The sequence below is a fragment of the Harpia harpyja genome, chromosome 7, assembly GCF_026419915.1.
Source record: "Harpia harpyja isolate bHarHar1 chromosome 7, bHarHar1 primary haplotype, whole genome shotgun sequence".
Lineage (NCBI taxonomy): Eukaryota > Metazoa > Chordata > Aves > Accipitriformes > Accipitridae > Harpia > Harpia harpyja.
The window spans coordinates 45,417,463-45,435,194 of record NC_068946.1 but is presented as its reverse complement, the minus strand read 5'-3'; the positions used below and the strand labels follow the sequence as shown (position 1 = coordinate 45,435,194).

The following is a 17,732-nucleotide window of genomic DNA, read 5'->3' as shown; positions in this document are numbered from 1 at the left end:
TGAATCCTGTGCTACTCCCACTCCTTTGGTACTAGCTTCTGCTCTGAGAGTAACGGATTGGCATCATGATCCTGCAGGGATAATAAGTTCTATGCAAAATAAGGGCAGTATATCACTCTTACTGTAGGAGGGAAACCCATGCCCGATTCCACCCTTCCATCAGCTGGGCAAGTCATAGTTGGCATTAGTAGCTATGTCCCCAAGATCTTAAAATCACAACTTTTCTGGTTGCTTCTTTACTAGAAATGTGTTCCTTGAGATTCTAACACTTGCCCAAAGCTGACTAAGAAAAAGGATAAGTAAAATATTTTTTACTTTTATCAGACTGTATAATCTCCTACCCTGCCCTGATTACACAACTGAACGTGTAAGTTTCTTTAACAGTCCCCTCTTAATATCAGAGTTGGGCCCAAACTTCAGCATTTTGCTTAGATTCCCAATTATTTCAGTGATCCAGGGACATTTTGGCTAAGGGTTCTTTCCATTTAGAGCTGTATCTATTAAATACTGGACAGATTTATTCAGCTTAACCCTTGATCACCTCTGTTACTCCTGAAGAGCAATTGATTTTTTTTGCAGACTCTTCGAGGCTATCTATCTCTGTGTGTATGTGTGTGTGATTTAAGGACAAAGAATAGCATACTTTGCCATAAAAATGTTTCCTCCAGTATTGTTTTAAAATTAATTATTTGCACATGATCTCTGTTTTATTTTAGCTATTCAGAGTAAATGGGATAACTGAAAAAGGTGGCAGGGCAAATGAACCATGACTTTGAGACTGCTATGTTCCCACAGCCTTGTCTGTTCACCTTTCCAATAGCTCCATGTCTAGAATAGAAAGGCCACTGCTTTATTTACAACATGAAACATGTGAGTAAAGGCTCTGACACTCTCCCATTGAAAATAATTTGTTTCTCTGTGTGAAGGCTGCTCTGCAGTTCCTCCTTTGCAGATGTGAGTAGAATTGCTGTTTTGCTATGCAAGAGCTGTGTCTTGCAGCACAGAAAGAGCAACACCAACCCATAGAATCAGTCACTTCATCTTCATATTCCAAGGGTACCCCTCACTCATAAAAGGTTCCCTTAGTCATTGAATGATGTAGACCCAGTTGCCTTCCACATACAGAGCATCCTCCTGTCTCAAGTGACTTTCTGTGTTACAGTTCATTAGGCATAGATAAGGCACCTCCATTGATGTAACTGTTTTCTGCTTTGCTAACCAGAAAACCATTGTCTCCTGAAAAATACAGCCTAGAGATCAATAAGCAACATGTTTCTGTAGGCCTCCAGTATGCACTGTGCCCCCCTGCCTTTTTTAAGGATGTTTGTTCTGCATTGACCTTTCTTCTCACTAATCTCAGATAAGTCTGCCCCTGTTCAGGTATAACCATATTTATATTGCATCCAAGCTTCTAACTGCAATTGGATCAGTATCACAAGGAGGCAAAAGCAGGTGGGGTTTTTTTCAGATAGTTTGGTTTCAAACCATTAGGGTTCTGTAAGTGAAAGCCAGTGCATTAACTCTGCTCTTAAATCAAAAGGCAATGACGAGTCTGAGTAACAGAAGCACAAGAAACTATCATAATAATAAAAATTAGGGACATCATGTATTATTCTAAAGACATAAGCACACTACTTTCATTCCAGACTCCTAAAACACACCACTATAGGTTAATGCTTTTCTGTCTTATATCTGATTGTGAAACATAACTGTTTATATACCATTTTGATACAAACTTGAATGGATTATAAACGGTTGTTTAATGCTGATAATTCCATGTACACTCCTACGGTCATTATTTTACCTAAGGATCAAATTGGCTATGGTGATATCCATTTGAATGCAAACATTTCCTTTCTGTTAAAGAGCTAGCTAGATACTACAAACTTCTCATATTTATATCCATTATCAGATAAAGGAGAAAGTTGTGTTTCTGGTCCTGAAATATTACTCCAAGCAGACATAACAATGCTTTTGGCAAAATGACATAATGGAGTCTTTTATCAACTGGCCATATGAAGAAAACAGTATATTCACAGTATATAATTTGAGGCAGGCAGACAAATTTTGTTTTAAAAAAAGTTGTGTTGAAATCTGCTGTCCGTGCTTGGAATATAAAGTTTTTTATGTTCACAACCGATAGGCTGCAGCAGAGAAAAAAGCAATCTACTGAGAGCAATCACACTACTGTTCAAAATATAGCACTTTTGAAGAACTCCATAGAAATAAAAATCATATGGGACAGGATGTGTAAAGTTCACAAGAAAATATCAAATGCAAATTGTCTTCCAAGCATGACAATCATAACAAATTAGAATTAATTTTTGAAAGGAATATTGAGAAAAGTACCTATATCTCAGTGAAATAATGAATGTAAAGACCAAGTTATCACATCATAAGCAACATGAACAGAAGGCTGCTTTGACAAACAAATAAAAAATAGGAAAAAAGCAGAAGATTCTCACTCCTAGGCTGGCCAGACCTTGATACTGAACAACCTGTACGCTGTCCAATCTGCCTTCCCATGATCTCTGAGGTGATCACCTGAGAACTAAAACAACTGGAATAACTTCTTGTATGTTACATACAACTGCTACTTTAGATACTGAGCATTTTTGCCAGCTGTGACTACATACAAATTGAAAACATTTTCCAAGCTGTTATATAGATTGACCTCTCTTTCAGGACAACCAAGACAAAAAATAGATGATGTATGCTGTGCATTGTCTATAATTACTGCTTAGCATCTGTGAGGATGAGTGGTTTTTCCATATTCATAGAGACTGCACAAATAAGAGCTACCTGACTGAACTATGGATTTTATTCAAGCTCTTACTCTTCTCTGCAGCTCTACCATCTTCAGTTTCTTTCTTATACTTTCTCCCTATTTCAATGATTTAAAGCTTTTTTCTAACTTTTTCAAGATGGTTCTTTTGTGCTGTTGCTCTCACTCTGCCCTTCATTTTAAGTTTCTTTCTGAATTTTCACTGGTTTACTGGCAAATTCCCTGAGAGTAAACTTCTTGTGTTTTAGTTCTGGCCTCACTGAAGCCTTATGGGTAACTTTTTACATGTGCTCTCTGTGACAATACTTCAGTACGTAACTGCAATTTACTTTAGCTTCTTTAAATACTTTATTGGTAATTTCTTTTTAAAGTGCAGGAATAAGGCCTATATGACTGTATTTTAAATATCTTCCTTTTCATGTTGCTTTCTGTGTGGGTTTTTTTTTTTTCTTCCCTGAGTTGAATTGAACCTCTTTCTGCTGAATTTAAAAACAATATGACCATGACTTTAGCATAACAATTCTCTGAGTAGTGTTTGGTTTTAGGATAGTTTTCTGATCTGTCCAGAAAGCTTTTAATAAATGGGCCAGGGGAAAATTTCCTTTCTTCTGGCATAACATGCCAGCAGAAAGGTATTTTTTGTTATTGTTCCTGCTGCCAAGCTGTCATGGAGATTTGACTGTTCTGCCTCTGGAGAAGGGAACGTTTCACTACTGGGAGAGTTGTTTTTATTAGATCAAAATATAAGTACAATGGACATAACTTAGAAACTTGCTGCAGGTTATTCCTCAGGGCTGATATACCTGTGTTTGTTTTTTGGTGTCTGATGAAAAGACTATTCTGTAAGTGAATTCACTATTCTGTGAATAGTGCTAAAAAATAGTCACAGTTTTGTTGGGAGCTGGAGTGAAAAAGAGGATTCCCTGACAAAATTTGAGGACACGATGAAGGAGACCACATTTTCTTTTTTCCACATAGAACACTTACCCTATTCATCCGCTTATTTACAACAGAAATAAAAAGGCATTGTTCTGTTTTTGATGATGCAGCTTTTATCCTGAGTGTAATTCTGATATGGTTATCATCACAGCATCATTAGGCACCATTAATAGTTTCAATGTCAGAATCCCAGACAGGATCCCTGTCAGGTTAGATATTCTACAGTCAGACCAGGAAGGCAGTCCAGTCCCCATGTCCTCTTACAGAAAGCTTTATCTGCTTGGGCTTTAGCTCTACATGTACATATTTGAATGTAATGTTATTCACGCATGCAAAAAATATGTGATTGGACCTAATAGTTACAAGTCTGTGTGTAACTGAGTGAAAGGGAGCTCAAAGGAACAGGTAATAAGAATATGTGACCTGTGATGAAGGTGGAGAGAGTTTATTATTAAATCTGGCTGGGGACATCAAGGGCAACAAGAAAAGCTTCTATAGGTACGTTGGTGATAAAAGGAAGAGTAGAGAAAATGTGGGCCCTCTCCAAAAGGAAATGGGAGATCTGGTTACCTAGGATATGGAGAAGGCTGAGGTACTTAATGACTTTTTTGCCTCACTCTTCAGTGGCAAGTGCTCCAGCCACACCACCCAAGTTGCAGAAGGCAAAGGCAGGGACTGGGAGAATGAAGAACTGCCCACTGTAAGAGAAGATCAGGTTCGAGACCATCTAAGGTACCTGAAGGTGCACAAGTCCATGGGACCTGATGAGATGCATCTGTGGGTCCTGAGGGAACTGGTGGATGAAGTGTCTAAGCCACTATCCATCGTATTTGAGAAGTCATGGCAGTCCGGGGAAGTTCCTGATGACTGGAAAAGGGGAAACGTAACCCCCATTTTTAAAAAGGGAAAAAAGGAAAACCCAGGGAACTACAGGCCACTCAGTCTCACCTCTGTGCCCAGCAAGATCATGAAGCAGATCCTCCGGAAAACTATGCTAGGGCACATGGAAAATAAGGAAGTGATTGGTGACAGCCAACATGGCTTCACTAAGGGCAAATTGTGCCTGACAAATTTGGTGGCCTTCTGCGACGGGTTTACAGCGTTGGTGGATAAGGGAAGAGCAACAGACGTCATCTACCTGAGCTTGTGCAAAGCATTTGACACTCTCCTGCACGACATTCTTATCTCTAAATTGGAGAGACATGGATTTGATGGATGGACCACTTGGTGGATAAGGAATCAGCTGGACGGTCACACTCAAAGAGTTGCTGTCAACAGCTCGATGTCCAAGTGGAGACCAGGGACAAGTGGCGTTCCTCAGGGGCCAATATTGGGACCGGTGCTGTTTAACATCTTTCTCGGCACCATGGACAGTGGGATGGAGTGCACCCTCAGCAAGTTTGCTGACGACACCAAGCTGTGTGGTGCGGTCAACATGCTGGAGGGAAGGGATGCCATCCAGAGGGACCTTGACAGGCTTGAGAGGTGGGCCCATGCAAACCTCATGAAGTTCAACAAGGCCACGTGCACATGGGTTGGGGCAATCCTAAGCACAAATACAAGCTGGGCAGAGAATGGATTGAGAGGAGCCCTGAGGAGAAGGACTTGGGGGTGTTGGTTGCTGAGAAACTCAGCTTGACCCGGCAATGTGCGTTTGTAGCCCCAAAAGCGAGCCGTATCCTGGGCTGCATCAAAAGAAGTGTGACCAGCAGGTGATTCTCCCCTTCTACTCTGCTCTCGTGAGACCCCACCTGGAGTACTGTGTTCAGCTCTGGGGCCCCCTGCTCAAGCAGGTCCAAAGGAGGGCCATGAAGATGATCGGGGGCTGGAGCATCTCTCCTATGAAGACAGGCTGAGGGAGTTGGGGTTGTTCAGCCTGGAGAAGAGAAGGCTCGGGAGAGACCTTATAGCAGCCTTCCAGTACCTAAAGGGGGCCTACAAGAAAGCTGGAGAGAGACTTTTTACAAGGGCATGTAGTGATAGGGCAAGGGGTAATGGTTTTACACTGAAAGAGGTAGATTTAGATTAGATATAAGGAAGAAGTTCTTCACTGTGAGGGTGGTGAGGCACTGGAACAAGTTGCCCAGAGAGGTTGTGGATGCGTGGCAGTGTTCAAGGCCAGGTTGGATGGGGCTTTGAGCAACCTGGTCTAGTGGAAGGTGTCCCTGCCCATGGCAGTGAGGTTGGAAGTAGATGATCTTTAATGTCCCTTCCAACCCAAACCATTCTATGATTCTATAATTCTGTGTTTCTATTCTAAAATTGGAGTCTTCTGGGCAGTTGATTAATGTTCACCCCAGTTTTTCATGTGGTAGAAAATTTGCTAACTTAACAAACAGATGTCTTATAAGATACATAAAGGAACAACATCATCTACCCCATTTTATAATATATGTAAGTATTAGATCATGCTGATTTTGGCATATGTTTGTATTTCAGAATGAAACTTCCTATGCAGATAGGTAGTGCATAGATAATGACTGCCTTCTGAGTTTGCTAGTGTTGAAAATCAGAGATGAGAGAAAAATCTGTCCCATTGTTTATTTTATCCTGCTCATAGTGCAGAGCTGGTTCTTAGAAACCCCAGAGCTTTTGTCCTAATCTTTTAAAATTATTTTGGCAATGAAATCAATTTTGATCTTTCCTTTTTACCATCATTTCCCAAGTGACAGTTGTCTTTGATTCAGTCCTGCGCAATTTCTCTGCAGTTTCACCCTCTTCTCTTAGATGACCCTAATTTCTTTTTCCAGCATGATGTTTATGCACAGATATCAGGCCCTCTTAAGCATTGCATACACTGGGAAAGCAACCAATGATGAGCCATTAGTGGAAACTATTTAATATTGGGAAAACAGATTGCAGAAGCATTTCAGAAAGTAAGGCTGAGATTGATGACAGTTCCTGAAACAATAGCGAGGCAACTTTAACCAGTCTACACTAACATTTAAGCTTGTTCCAAACAAATTCAAGGAACCAGCTTCTTAAAATGAACTTCTTTAATAGTCATATCACCACAGATCAACCTGTACCTGTCTGTTACTGGACGATACATACTGTAGTGTAGATTGTGTAAACTGCTTGTGTAAATCAGCCTCTTGGCTCCATCATAGATTTTGCTGTCTCTCTTGGAATGTCTTCCATTACAGAGTACTTGATGGACGTCTTCAAGTGCTTCTCCATGCCCAACAGGTTTTTCACATCTAGACAGTAAGGCTAATGTCTAGTTTCAGACAAAGTAAAAGGTGGAGACAATGTCTGAAGCAAACACAGAAGACATTTCTTTCCTTAATCATCTGAAAGAGAATCTATTCAAAATACAAAGATAAACCTTTCTCCTCTTGCTTCTATTCAAGGTAGCACCCAGTGAACCTAATGGTGAGATTTGTCTGGTAACTATATTCTGCTTTGTGCCTGGGATGCTGCTGTTTGTAGTCACTAGAGAGCAGTGGCTGTGCACCAGAAAGCGGGATTTGGCTCTGCACTTTAATATACTGGCTGGCATTAGGCATCCAGATTTCACTGAAAACAAGAAGTACTTTTGAAACTTGTGGCTGATGTATTAAGACAATTCTCTTCCTTTCTGTCTGCAGACCAGCCAATTCAGTATGCCCATTCCACCTTTGAAGATGGAGTTGCAAAATTGACTGTCCAAGATGCCCTACCAGAAGATGATGGCATTTATACCTGTCTGGCTGAAAACAACACAGGACAGGCATCTTGCAGTGCTCAGGTCACAGTCAAAGGTGAATATCTCAGCCTGCTGTAATTACTGCAAGGATATCAACTATAATATTTGTAAAAAAAAAATCTTGGCTCCTTAACAGAGGTGGTTATACGTGGATTCCATGTTTTTTCTAAGCTGTTGTCAGCTGGGTACCTTTTCTCCCCCTTGGAGGTGTGTGCAACTTAAGTGCTTAAGGGCTGTGAAATGTAAAGTAGTATGCATATTTCAGAAAAAGGTATTAATGCTCTGACCTTACCAAGAAGGGCTTAGTGCGGTACAGAGCAGTGAGGGTGTTTTTGAAGAGGTGTACCCACGTAGGAAAGGACTGTCACTGCTGAAACAGTAAGTGCAGTATCACCTGTATCACCTATCAGGCAGACAGTGTTATGGTGAGGAGGCAGATGCTACTCCTTTCTCTTGAAAGGCAGAGCACAGAGACCAGTGCTAGGGACTGCAGTTATGATAGCAAATGCCAATATTCTTGTTCTGCTACCAGGATTTATCAGAGAGAATTCTGAAGAGGTATCTGTCAGTTAATTGGGAGCAGTATATCTCTAAATAAGCAGAATTTTGGTAGTGAAAGTACCAGAAGAACATTGTAGTAAGCAAGTGAGGTGATCTGTTGTCTCTGAAATCTGAGAGCACCCTCTCTGCAAATATCAATAATTTGATACTCTCAGTGCTGATTTGATGTAGCTGATTTGTCCATGAAAGCCATAATTCTGCACTAGGATTTGAACAAACACAATCTAAAAGACTAGAGATCGCAATGAAGAAAAGAGATGACAGAATCCCATGGATAAATTGAACAGTGAGGTAGTATCAATCAATATTATGGTCTTTATTCTTATAATCTCACAGGTGTTTCATTTTATGGCCTAGAGGCGATCAGCCCCCTCCCTCTACAATCCCCCTCCCTCAGACTCCCCCTCCCTCTACAATCAAGCCTGTATTTAGTATTTGTCATCTGCAAATGATTTTTTTCCCAAATTTATAATAGTTTGGCACTGCCTGTCCAACAGACTGCTGAGTGACAGCTGCCAAGGAAACTATTCCATTTGTCTATGACCAAATAATACCTGTGCCAAATTTGTACACGCAGCTTGGTGGGAAATGTACCCTGAACCCTGGGATCCCAAGATTTGTCTTTGTTTACCAATGTTCTGTGGTGTTTGTCTGCAACATTTCACTGTTATGCCTGCCCCTATTCTGTCTGTATGAATCCACTTAAAACCCTAGACAAGCTTAAAATGAAAACAAAGTAATTCTGGTAAACCTATGAGTTAATTTCTTGATTACCAAATTGGAAATGCAGTCATCCCCTCCCTGCCCACCCCCTCTGCCCCTGAAAAAAGGAACAAAGTAGGAAAACATTGATTTAAAATAAGCCTGAAACTAATCTGTTCTCAAAGCTGTCATTTATAATTTCTTTGAAGCATTTCATCAGCATTAGCTAAGGGCCAATCAAGAGCGCTCCACCTCAAGGGAGCTATCTTTGACATGGGACCTGCTGTGATTCTTCACTGGGATGCAGAAACCAAAAAGACAGCCCCTCTCTTACTAACCATTTCTTAGTTATTTTAGGCTTGACATACAATGCTAACATGGAAGCAACAGTGACCTAGCCTTTCCCTAGGCTTGTGTACTCTGCTGAGCTATTTCAGGCTATGTAGTCACTGTTGCACTGAGTTGGATTTCTCCTGTACATTAGCCAGTCTGGGGCTAGAAAGCTGCATTGCCACTATTATAAGGAGTTAGTTCCTCTCTTTTGCATCCCATTCTGTTTTCTGGGAGTCATGGAGTGTGGGGGGAAGAACAAGAGCAGAATTAAGAACATGTGTGACAGGCTGTAAAGCCACGAGTTCAACATTTTTACAGCTTTAGCTGTCCCCTTCACTTCCTCCCTAAAACTCATTATGTCCCTGTTGCCATAAGGATTACAGTAACTTTCCCCAAGACTCAGATCAATGTGGATTTGCCTGCCAAAAATAGTACCAAATTTAAAATCGTGATTTCCAAATCTCTTATCTGTTCATATATTTTTTCCATCAGACCCTCTAGCAAATGCTTATTGGCATTAGAGTTCTCTGAGACTCTGAATGCTGCTGCTAAGGCTTCTCTAAACGCTCAGCTTTTGCAGACAGATTACAGCAGGAAATCAGTGTACGTGCAGAGAGAAAACTTCAAAAATCCTCTCCTGACCAGACATTGATTTTTGGAATAAAGTCTGTAAAAACTGTTTCTGAATTGTAACCCATCTCTCTCCAGTTGTTTTTTGTCTCCAAGATAATTTAAGGTTTTCACATTTCATGCAGTGCTCAGTTTGTTCATTCATTGCTAGAGAAATACTTTCCTTTCATATGTAAAAAGTAATTTGTATTTAATCTAAGAAGGAATGGATATTCTTGGCCTATCATCAGTATCAGACCAGTGTCAGAATTCAGCTTTTCCTTAACTTGCTACTGTGGTCCTTGGACAGGTCTCCGAGTCTGTCTGGGTCTACATTTCACTTCATATTGCCATTTTTGGCTTTGCTATTCTAATGCAGTGAGGAGCATATCTGCTGTGATCACTGGGGAAACTTTACCTGGAGTGACTTATCAGTCTTAACAGTAAAACTCAATTTTATTTTCAAAGGCAAAAATCTCCACCTTCTAAATTAAATTAAACTCACAGATAACGCAAAAAAGTCCCATACTGGCAGCAAGGATAGTCAGTGACAAACTGTTCAAAGGAAAAAAACAACCAACCACAACGTAAGCCTCATGTTTGAATTATAATACAAGATGATACTTAAACCTGCTAGTAGGTTACAGGTGTTATCTGGCCACACACTATATTTTCTGATCATCTTTTGTGCATTCTTTGTCCTTTAGAAGAGCTGTTGCTTTGTTTTTCTCAAAGGAAGTTTCCTTCTGTGGGATTATTGTAGGAAACAACATTTTAAAGGCCCTTTGCTCCAAGTCCTATTAAACACAAGGGGGACATTTTCTGTAGTATTTTCAATATGCTTTGCATTGGGCCCTGGATAACTAGCTAGGCTTGTTGTGGCATAGCATTCCTTCTAAGTCATCAGTCTCAGATTCATTTATGGTTGTCTTTTGCTTCCTTATTATTAAGCAGGATAAATTCTGCCTAGCGCTGAGCAACCTCAGTCCTTCCTCAGTTTTGTATGAAAAATGCTGAAGGTACTTAGCTGTTTGTAGGAGGCTTTTGGCACTGTGTCGAAAAAGTCCCACACTTCACATGGATGGGGCATAAGAAATGCAATGGTCTTAAAAAATTCAAAATAGTCAGTCTTATGCTTCTTTAAGACAAGAAAATAACAACTTCAAATCACTTAAGTAAGTGATCTGAAGGCTGAGTAAATTGGGATAGATCCATCAGAGAGTCTGCGGAGAAACTAAGTTAATCAAGGTGAAGCTAATTTTGGCTTTGTAAAGGACTAAGTAGACTAAATTGAATCCTGACAGCCATCTTCCCTGTGACAGTGGTTCCTTACAGCTGAAATACAGGTAGAGATGAACTACAGGGAATGATCAACACTTCTTTGAAAAAACAGCTTAACAAATGTCTTCACCATGAGAAATTTTTCTGACTGAACTCTCCAGTGAGTGGGGTGCACTGAATAAAATGCTAGATTAATTAGTCTAATGCAAGAAAACCTGAGAGGTGAGAAACATGGTCCAGGTTACTCAAACATTCAATGACAGATGTTCCTAAAATGGTACCATTTGCTGCTCTGCAACTGTTAGAATTTTTCCTTTAAACTTATGCATCATTTTCTATACAAAGGAAAATCAGAATTTGGGAGGCTTTGGGGCTGATGTACAATTTTTTTTTAAGTTTTTAAACAACGTCTACATGACTGAGTTGTTTCTGTTATTGTATGTGCAAGCTAGGCAATTCTGTTGGTATTCCCATTTAATATTACAATTTTCACATTGTTTTGTAATATGAAAATAAGTATGTAAGCCATTTCTTAAATACACCGGGCATCCCATTTAAAAAACAAAACAAAACAAAACCAAAAACAAACCAAAAAAACCGCCAGCTCCTTAACAGGGATATGCAGGGTACATTCAGGTCACCTGAAATACACAGCAATTATATACTGATGGTGATTGTAGATAGTGAAGTTGAATATTAATATTAATCAGCTTTTATCAGGGTGGCTGAACATTTTCACCATTTTTTTACGAATAGGAAACTGAGGTGCAGAGAAGTTAATTGACTTTGGATGTAGCTATATAGTAAGTCAGTGTCAGTGCTTTGCTCTATCTGTGACAATCAGAGTGTATAGGCAAGACAACTAGTGGTAATAACTGGTATAGTTGGAAGGTAAGGCCAGCTCCCAGGCATAGTGACTGTTCTTCAGGTCTGCCTCATACCTGAATGAGATAAGCATTCTGATACGTGGTTGTCTCTATCAGTTAACTAATCACTGACAAGGATTTATAGGTCAGATCCACCTGTAGAAAAGATGTGTCAAATTGGTATTTAACCACCTGACATTCACACCAATTCCTGGGTGTACTACACAAGATTACAGGCTGGAGGGAGAGTGGGAATAGGGATGGGACATATGATAGGCTCAGTCTACTGTTGTGCCACTCCAAATTAATACTGTGTGTAGGAAGCTTTTGCTCTTTTGCAAACAGACTCTGTGTGTAAGAGAGGCAGCTAGTTGCTTTTTCCAGCTTTCTCTAGGTATCGTATCAAGCTGGAGTGCTTGTTACATGAGGGCTGACTCCTAGGAGAATGTCCTTCTCTCTTGCAGTTCTGCAGTAGATAACAAAATATCTGACCCACTGCAGGCTCCTTGAGAGTTCTCTAGCCTCCTCCCAGCATCACTGTTTGATTCCAAGAGGGAGGGCAGGAAGCGTTGGTAGTGATAGCAGCAGCACAGGCTTGCAGCCAGGGTACTTTTGTGGGCTCTAATGCTCTGCAGCCACCCATTTTGCTGATGCTTGTCTTCTGCACACTGCTTTTTTGAATAGAGGCCTAATACTGCCTTCCTTGATGAGCAAACACTATTCAGCAAATACTGCTGCTCCTGCTCATTAGCTCTTGACCTCATTTCTCCCTCCCTGCCAGCAGTGCACTTTCGTGACTTCACATCTGTTCCCCTTTCTCCCCCACCACTTTCTGTTCGCACTTTTTTTTTTTTTTTTTAGTGCAGCCTCCCCAGCATAAGTCTCTATGTTGGGAAGCCTGTAGCCCTTACAATCCGATTACTGTAGTCATTCATTGATCATTGGACGAGCAGATTAGAGTCACCTGAAAGCCTGTCAGAGTCCCTGCTGTAACCATTTATCAGAGCAGTGAAGGGAGATGCTTTCTGGAAAACCAGTTTGCTTTGTTCCTGTCACTCTTCCATCTGGTGTGAGTGGGACCATAAAATATAACCAGGTGGAAGAAAGGCTTTCAGGTAGGAGTCTTTTCTTCCAGTCATGAGAGAGGCTGTCTTTAGGTTGTGGGTTGTTTTTCTTTCTCTCTCAGAATGACCTGTTTTAGACATTAATCTTTTAAAGAAGGTTATCACTGCAATAAGCAGCCTCTCTTTGAAAATTTAATTGAGAGGCTATAGCTTTGTTTCTCTGAGATATATATTCTGCCTAAGGTAAACAAAGTATGATGTCTTACTTGCCTACAGTGATGAAATATTTGTGACAGCTTTTCAAAATCACTATTTATTTGAAAGCATTTTGCTGTATTTCAAGCGTGACATAAATATAAAGGACTATAGAAGACTTTCCAAAATATACAAGTCTAGTCTTGTTAAATGTCAAAAGGCATTCCAGATCGGTAGCCTGGTGGAACCACTTGGCTATGTAAGAATTGGTTTCAGAGCACTAAGTGACAGGGAAGGGGGTTTTGTTACTATATTGAAAGGTCAGAGGTAAGCTGTCATGAGCATCAAAGAAACTCTGTTTCAGTGCTTTCAAGAGTGTCCCAAAGTTCTCAGTCCAGCACTCTGTATGGGTCACTAACAGCTGTAATCCTTGTAAGTCTAAGCTTCTCTTTTTTTTTAAAATTGCCTTCTTTCAGCACCTCAGGACCAAACATGAAACACAATGCCGGCTAGAGACCAAAAATAAAGGACAAAGGCAAAACATGTGTGGAAGCTTTTAATGATATAGGATTTGTGCCATCAATATGAACAATGTTCTCTAAAGACAGCTTCTTGATATAAATAATTTCCAGTAAAAGGGGAACCAAATTTGGATGCAAATGAGGGATGAGTGCTTGCAGAATGAGCAAAAGTTAAATGGCAGGAATTGCATTAATATTTCTTACAAATTAAAAACAAAGATGAGATGCTGACAGGAAAAAAATGTTTGACTTAAAAAGAAAAGAAAGAAGAAAAAACCCCCATCCCTACATCTGATGGTCTTCTCAACTGTGAAGTGATCAAATGCTGTGAACATTAAGCTATTATATACCAGAATGACAGAAAACAGATGGTTATTATAACAGTCTTGGGAATGGCCCTGTATTGCCCAAGGGGCAAACTGTCCCAACATGGATTGCCAAATTCTATAATGCTCTAAGTTTCAGCTGAAAAGTGGAAGTCATCAAAATACATATAAAACCTGTTAGGTGAGTATATGCCTGAGTAATTTTGAAAGTATGGGCATCATGTTACCCCAAAGAATGTTTCCAAGAGCAGCTGATGTGATGTGGCTTAGCTAATGGGAACTCAGTCAGTCATCAAACTATCTCATAAGATTAGCTCAATTTATAAAACTCTCCAGAAATGACTGTTGTGCAGGTAGATTTGAGGTAGGCAAGCTGTAGGATGGGAGGAAGCCCTAATCAGAATTAATCACCAAAAATCAGTCCAAAAGCATCTGAGAGTTGGATGTAGTGTGTGTTTTTCTGGAGGAAAATGGACTTGGTTTCTGACACTAAGCATCATTTCTGTCTGCATTCATTTTCTGGCCTTTTTGCTCCTTCTCTTGTGTAGTTATGAATTTACCCACCTTCTGTTACTTCTATGAATTGAATTCCAACCTAGCTTCACTGAGCTTCCTTTCCATGACTACTAGATTAACCTGAATTTATCAAAACACAGTCCTGTTGTGCAAATATTGCTAAAGAAATGACAAAGAGCAAATGTATATTTTAGTCACTTGTGTACCATCAGTCCATGTGTACCATGATACATCAGATGGAGTAGCCACCAAAGAGAAATTTAGTCTGTAGAATGGTTATGTAACAATTAAAAAACATGACAACACAGGTAAAATGGCTAACTAAGTGCTAGAAGTGACCTGTTTTAACATCTAAGCTTTTCATCTCCAGTGCCTCTTACTTAGGCAGAGAGTCACAAATGGAAGAGTACCTGTAGGATTGATGTTTGCCTTTAAACTACAAATCAAAAAGTGAAATACATCTTTAAGCAAGTTGTTTCTCAATGTTAGAATTAAAATTATAGAGGCAGCAAGGCAGAGTTTAATGATATACCTGTGCCTACTTTTTTTACTTTTTTTTTTTTTAAGATAATTAGCATTTCTGTTAGTGTGAGTTTTGTCCCTTTCTATTAATTTCTCTTGGATTTGGGAGCAGACATGTTGACAGTATTTAGAAGCTGGTTGAGTACCTTGCATTATCAGCTGATGTAAAACATATACACAAACAAACATATATATGCTCCAGTGCAAAAATCTCATGGAAGTTTCACTTACAGAAGAAAGATTCTTGCATAAGCAGACAAGCATGGCCAATGCTTACAGAAAAGCAGAGGATGTCAGGGTCTCACAAGAAAATAATAATTATGAAATGGCTTTTAATCAAAGGACTCAGTGAACTAAAGGGATTGGTTTGAGAGCAGGGTGATGTGCATGTTTCTTCTCAGTATAAATATTTTTGAGAATACCATTATCAAAAGTGTAGGGAAATGGGAGAACCACAGAGAAGAGTTGTGAGTGTATAGGCAAGGGATATTCAGCACCAGCAGAAAAAGATGAGCAGTGAGGGTGAGAATTAAAGAATTGCTTTATGAACAGCATATAAAGGAGGAGAATTAGGGTTGTAGGAAAGGAAGGTCTAAGCAAGGAAAAGAGGGAATGGGTTTGCCTAAGGGAAGCATCTGTCTTTGAGTTAGGTGACTAAAGAGAAATCTGAAAATTTCATAATCATGAGCTGGTGTATAGAGAGCCAAGTAAGGATGACAAGTTCTTAAAGGTATGTTTCTTCAGTTTAGTCTTACAAAGTTAACAGTGTGCTGTTCAAGCATCTAACTGGGTTGCATTGTAGAGTCCCTAGGTTAGTATGGCCAACCAAACTGAAAAAAAAAGCTCAAAAAACAAACACAGGGCCCCCATGCTGAAATTTAGCAGGTCCTGCCTTGTCCTTACTAGTTCTGCAAGCCTACACAGTTCTTTTGCCCTAAAAGGCAAAAATGTCCACATAACAGAAGCAACATAACAGAATGTGTTGTATGTACATTTGGGATAGAAAATATATCTAACTAGGCAGATACATCACTCAACACCTGCTTTAGCACTTCTTGAGATCTAATTTTGTCAAGCAGTGATACCTCACTTTTAGAAGAATAAGGTTTCTATTTTACAGACTGGAAAAATGAGTAATGCAGATATGTCTAAGCACCTTAATACAGGTTACAGTGTGAGTCTTAATGAGCAGGTCATTACTTTGCAGTTGAGTAAAGGAACAGAGGGCAGGAACTTTGTATATTTGTATACTGCTGGAGGTGTTTCCATGCAGCTTCATTTTAGTCAAGCCTTGACTGCTGGTCCACATATATAGACTTTGCCTTTTTTTTTTTTTTTTTTTTCCTTCCCCAGGGTAATGTCTTAGTTTGAGAGATTTTTAAAAGAAATTCATCAAGACAAGACAACTGACCACAAAAAATGCCATACTAGAACTACCTTATCTTTTCTGGACTTAAATGCCAAACAAGCCTTGCTTTAGAATTCCTTTCTGACACCAACTTTTACCCAGAAATACAATGTTGCTAGTTTTTTCTTTTTTTTTTTTTTTGTTTTGTTTTCCTTTATATTAGTCTAACTTCAAATGTTTCCTTGCTCTCAAGCTGAGTCCTACTTGCCTTATTTGAGGGGTTCCTTAAAAGCATGCGTAGTACATTATCCTTCTGATTATTCACTCAACAGAGTGAGCAGAACTATTTCAATATTACCACAGGTAACTATTCTGTTGCCAGTGTGGATTTGCCAGAGGAGGAAAGCGCTGAAGGGGCTGTAACTCTTTATATCAGTGGCATGCTCGTGAACACTTGCGCTTTATATGACTGCCTGTTGCTATTGTGCTTCTATTGCATTTCAGCTCATGCACAGCCCAGGTTTTTTTCTAATGGAAGTGGTATCTCTATACATCATGATACACTGCAATTAAGTTAAATTCTACCTGGGCAGCTGCACAAAAAATTGAGACTGCACATGTGAAGGTGAAATTCTGCCTCAGCAGTATGCACATTTTCACTGTGGATCTAAGCTGGCTTGATCTAGCATATATGAAGCACCATTTCTGCAGTTCTCCATGTCAGACTGGTATCTAATGCTGGGGAATTTGTTAGCAGACGGACAGCTGAGCTGCCTTATAAATGCATTTGGTAGGTATACGAGCTCTCAGGCCTTCCATGGAGTTGCTGTCTGTGGCAGTGACAAAAGAGCGATTACTTGATGTAAATAACTTGCAAACAGGGTTAGTCATTAATAAGGCAGACAGTTCTGAAGGCAAAAGCAAACACCACTTCAGTTGCAAAAGCTTCCAGTGAGACTGTCACTGAGGAATTTGGTCTGCTGACTGCAAAGTGATCTGCGGTGAACTCAGCTGGCTACTTTGTATCTCTGTCCCCTGCACTCCAAATGAGACTTTTCCTGAGGAGGGGAAGTGGAGAGGGAGTTGCTGATCTCTTTTCCCTCGGATCCAGTGATAGGACACGTGGGAATGGTTCAAAGCTGTGCCAGGGGAGGTGTAGACTGGACATTAGGAAGCATTTCTTTACCGAGGGGGTGGTCAAACACTGGAACAGGCTTCCTAGAGAGGTGGTCGATGCCCCAAGCCTGTCCGTGTTTGAGGCATTTGGACAATGCCCTTAATAACATGCTTTAACTTTTGGTCAGCTTTGAATTGGTCAGGCAGTTGGACTAGATGATTGTTGTAAGTTTCTTCCAACTGAAAAAGTCTATTCTATTCTATTTTGACTGTTTCTCCCAAATCATAATTCTTACTGGTATAGTCAGCCTTTTCATAGTGGGATTTCTGGGGTGGCATCTCTTTCAAATGCTGTGGGTT

General features: G+C 40.0%; 1 protein-coding gene across 6 annotated transcripts in view; it reads left to right on the top strand.

Annotated features, from left to right (window-relative positions):
• MYLK (myosin light chain kinase) overlaps positions 1–17,732 on the top strand; it is a 224,632-nt gene that overhangs the window by 111,129 nt on the left and 95,771 nt on the right. For 4 of the 6 annotated variants that reach the window (XM_052792708.1, XM_052792704.1, XM_052792703.1 and 1 more), the window contains one exon: positions 7,315–7,467. The exons of 1 other annotated variant lie outside the window; for it this stretch is intronic. In XM_052792708.1, the coding sequence (XP_052648668.1) occupies positions 7,315–7,467 (153 nt within the window). Of the gene's footprint in view, positions 1–7,314; positions 7,468–12,746; positions 12,880–17,732 lie in introns of those variants that run through there. One more of the 6 variants, XM_052792709.1, reaches the window with a different exon arrangement.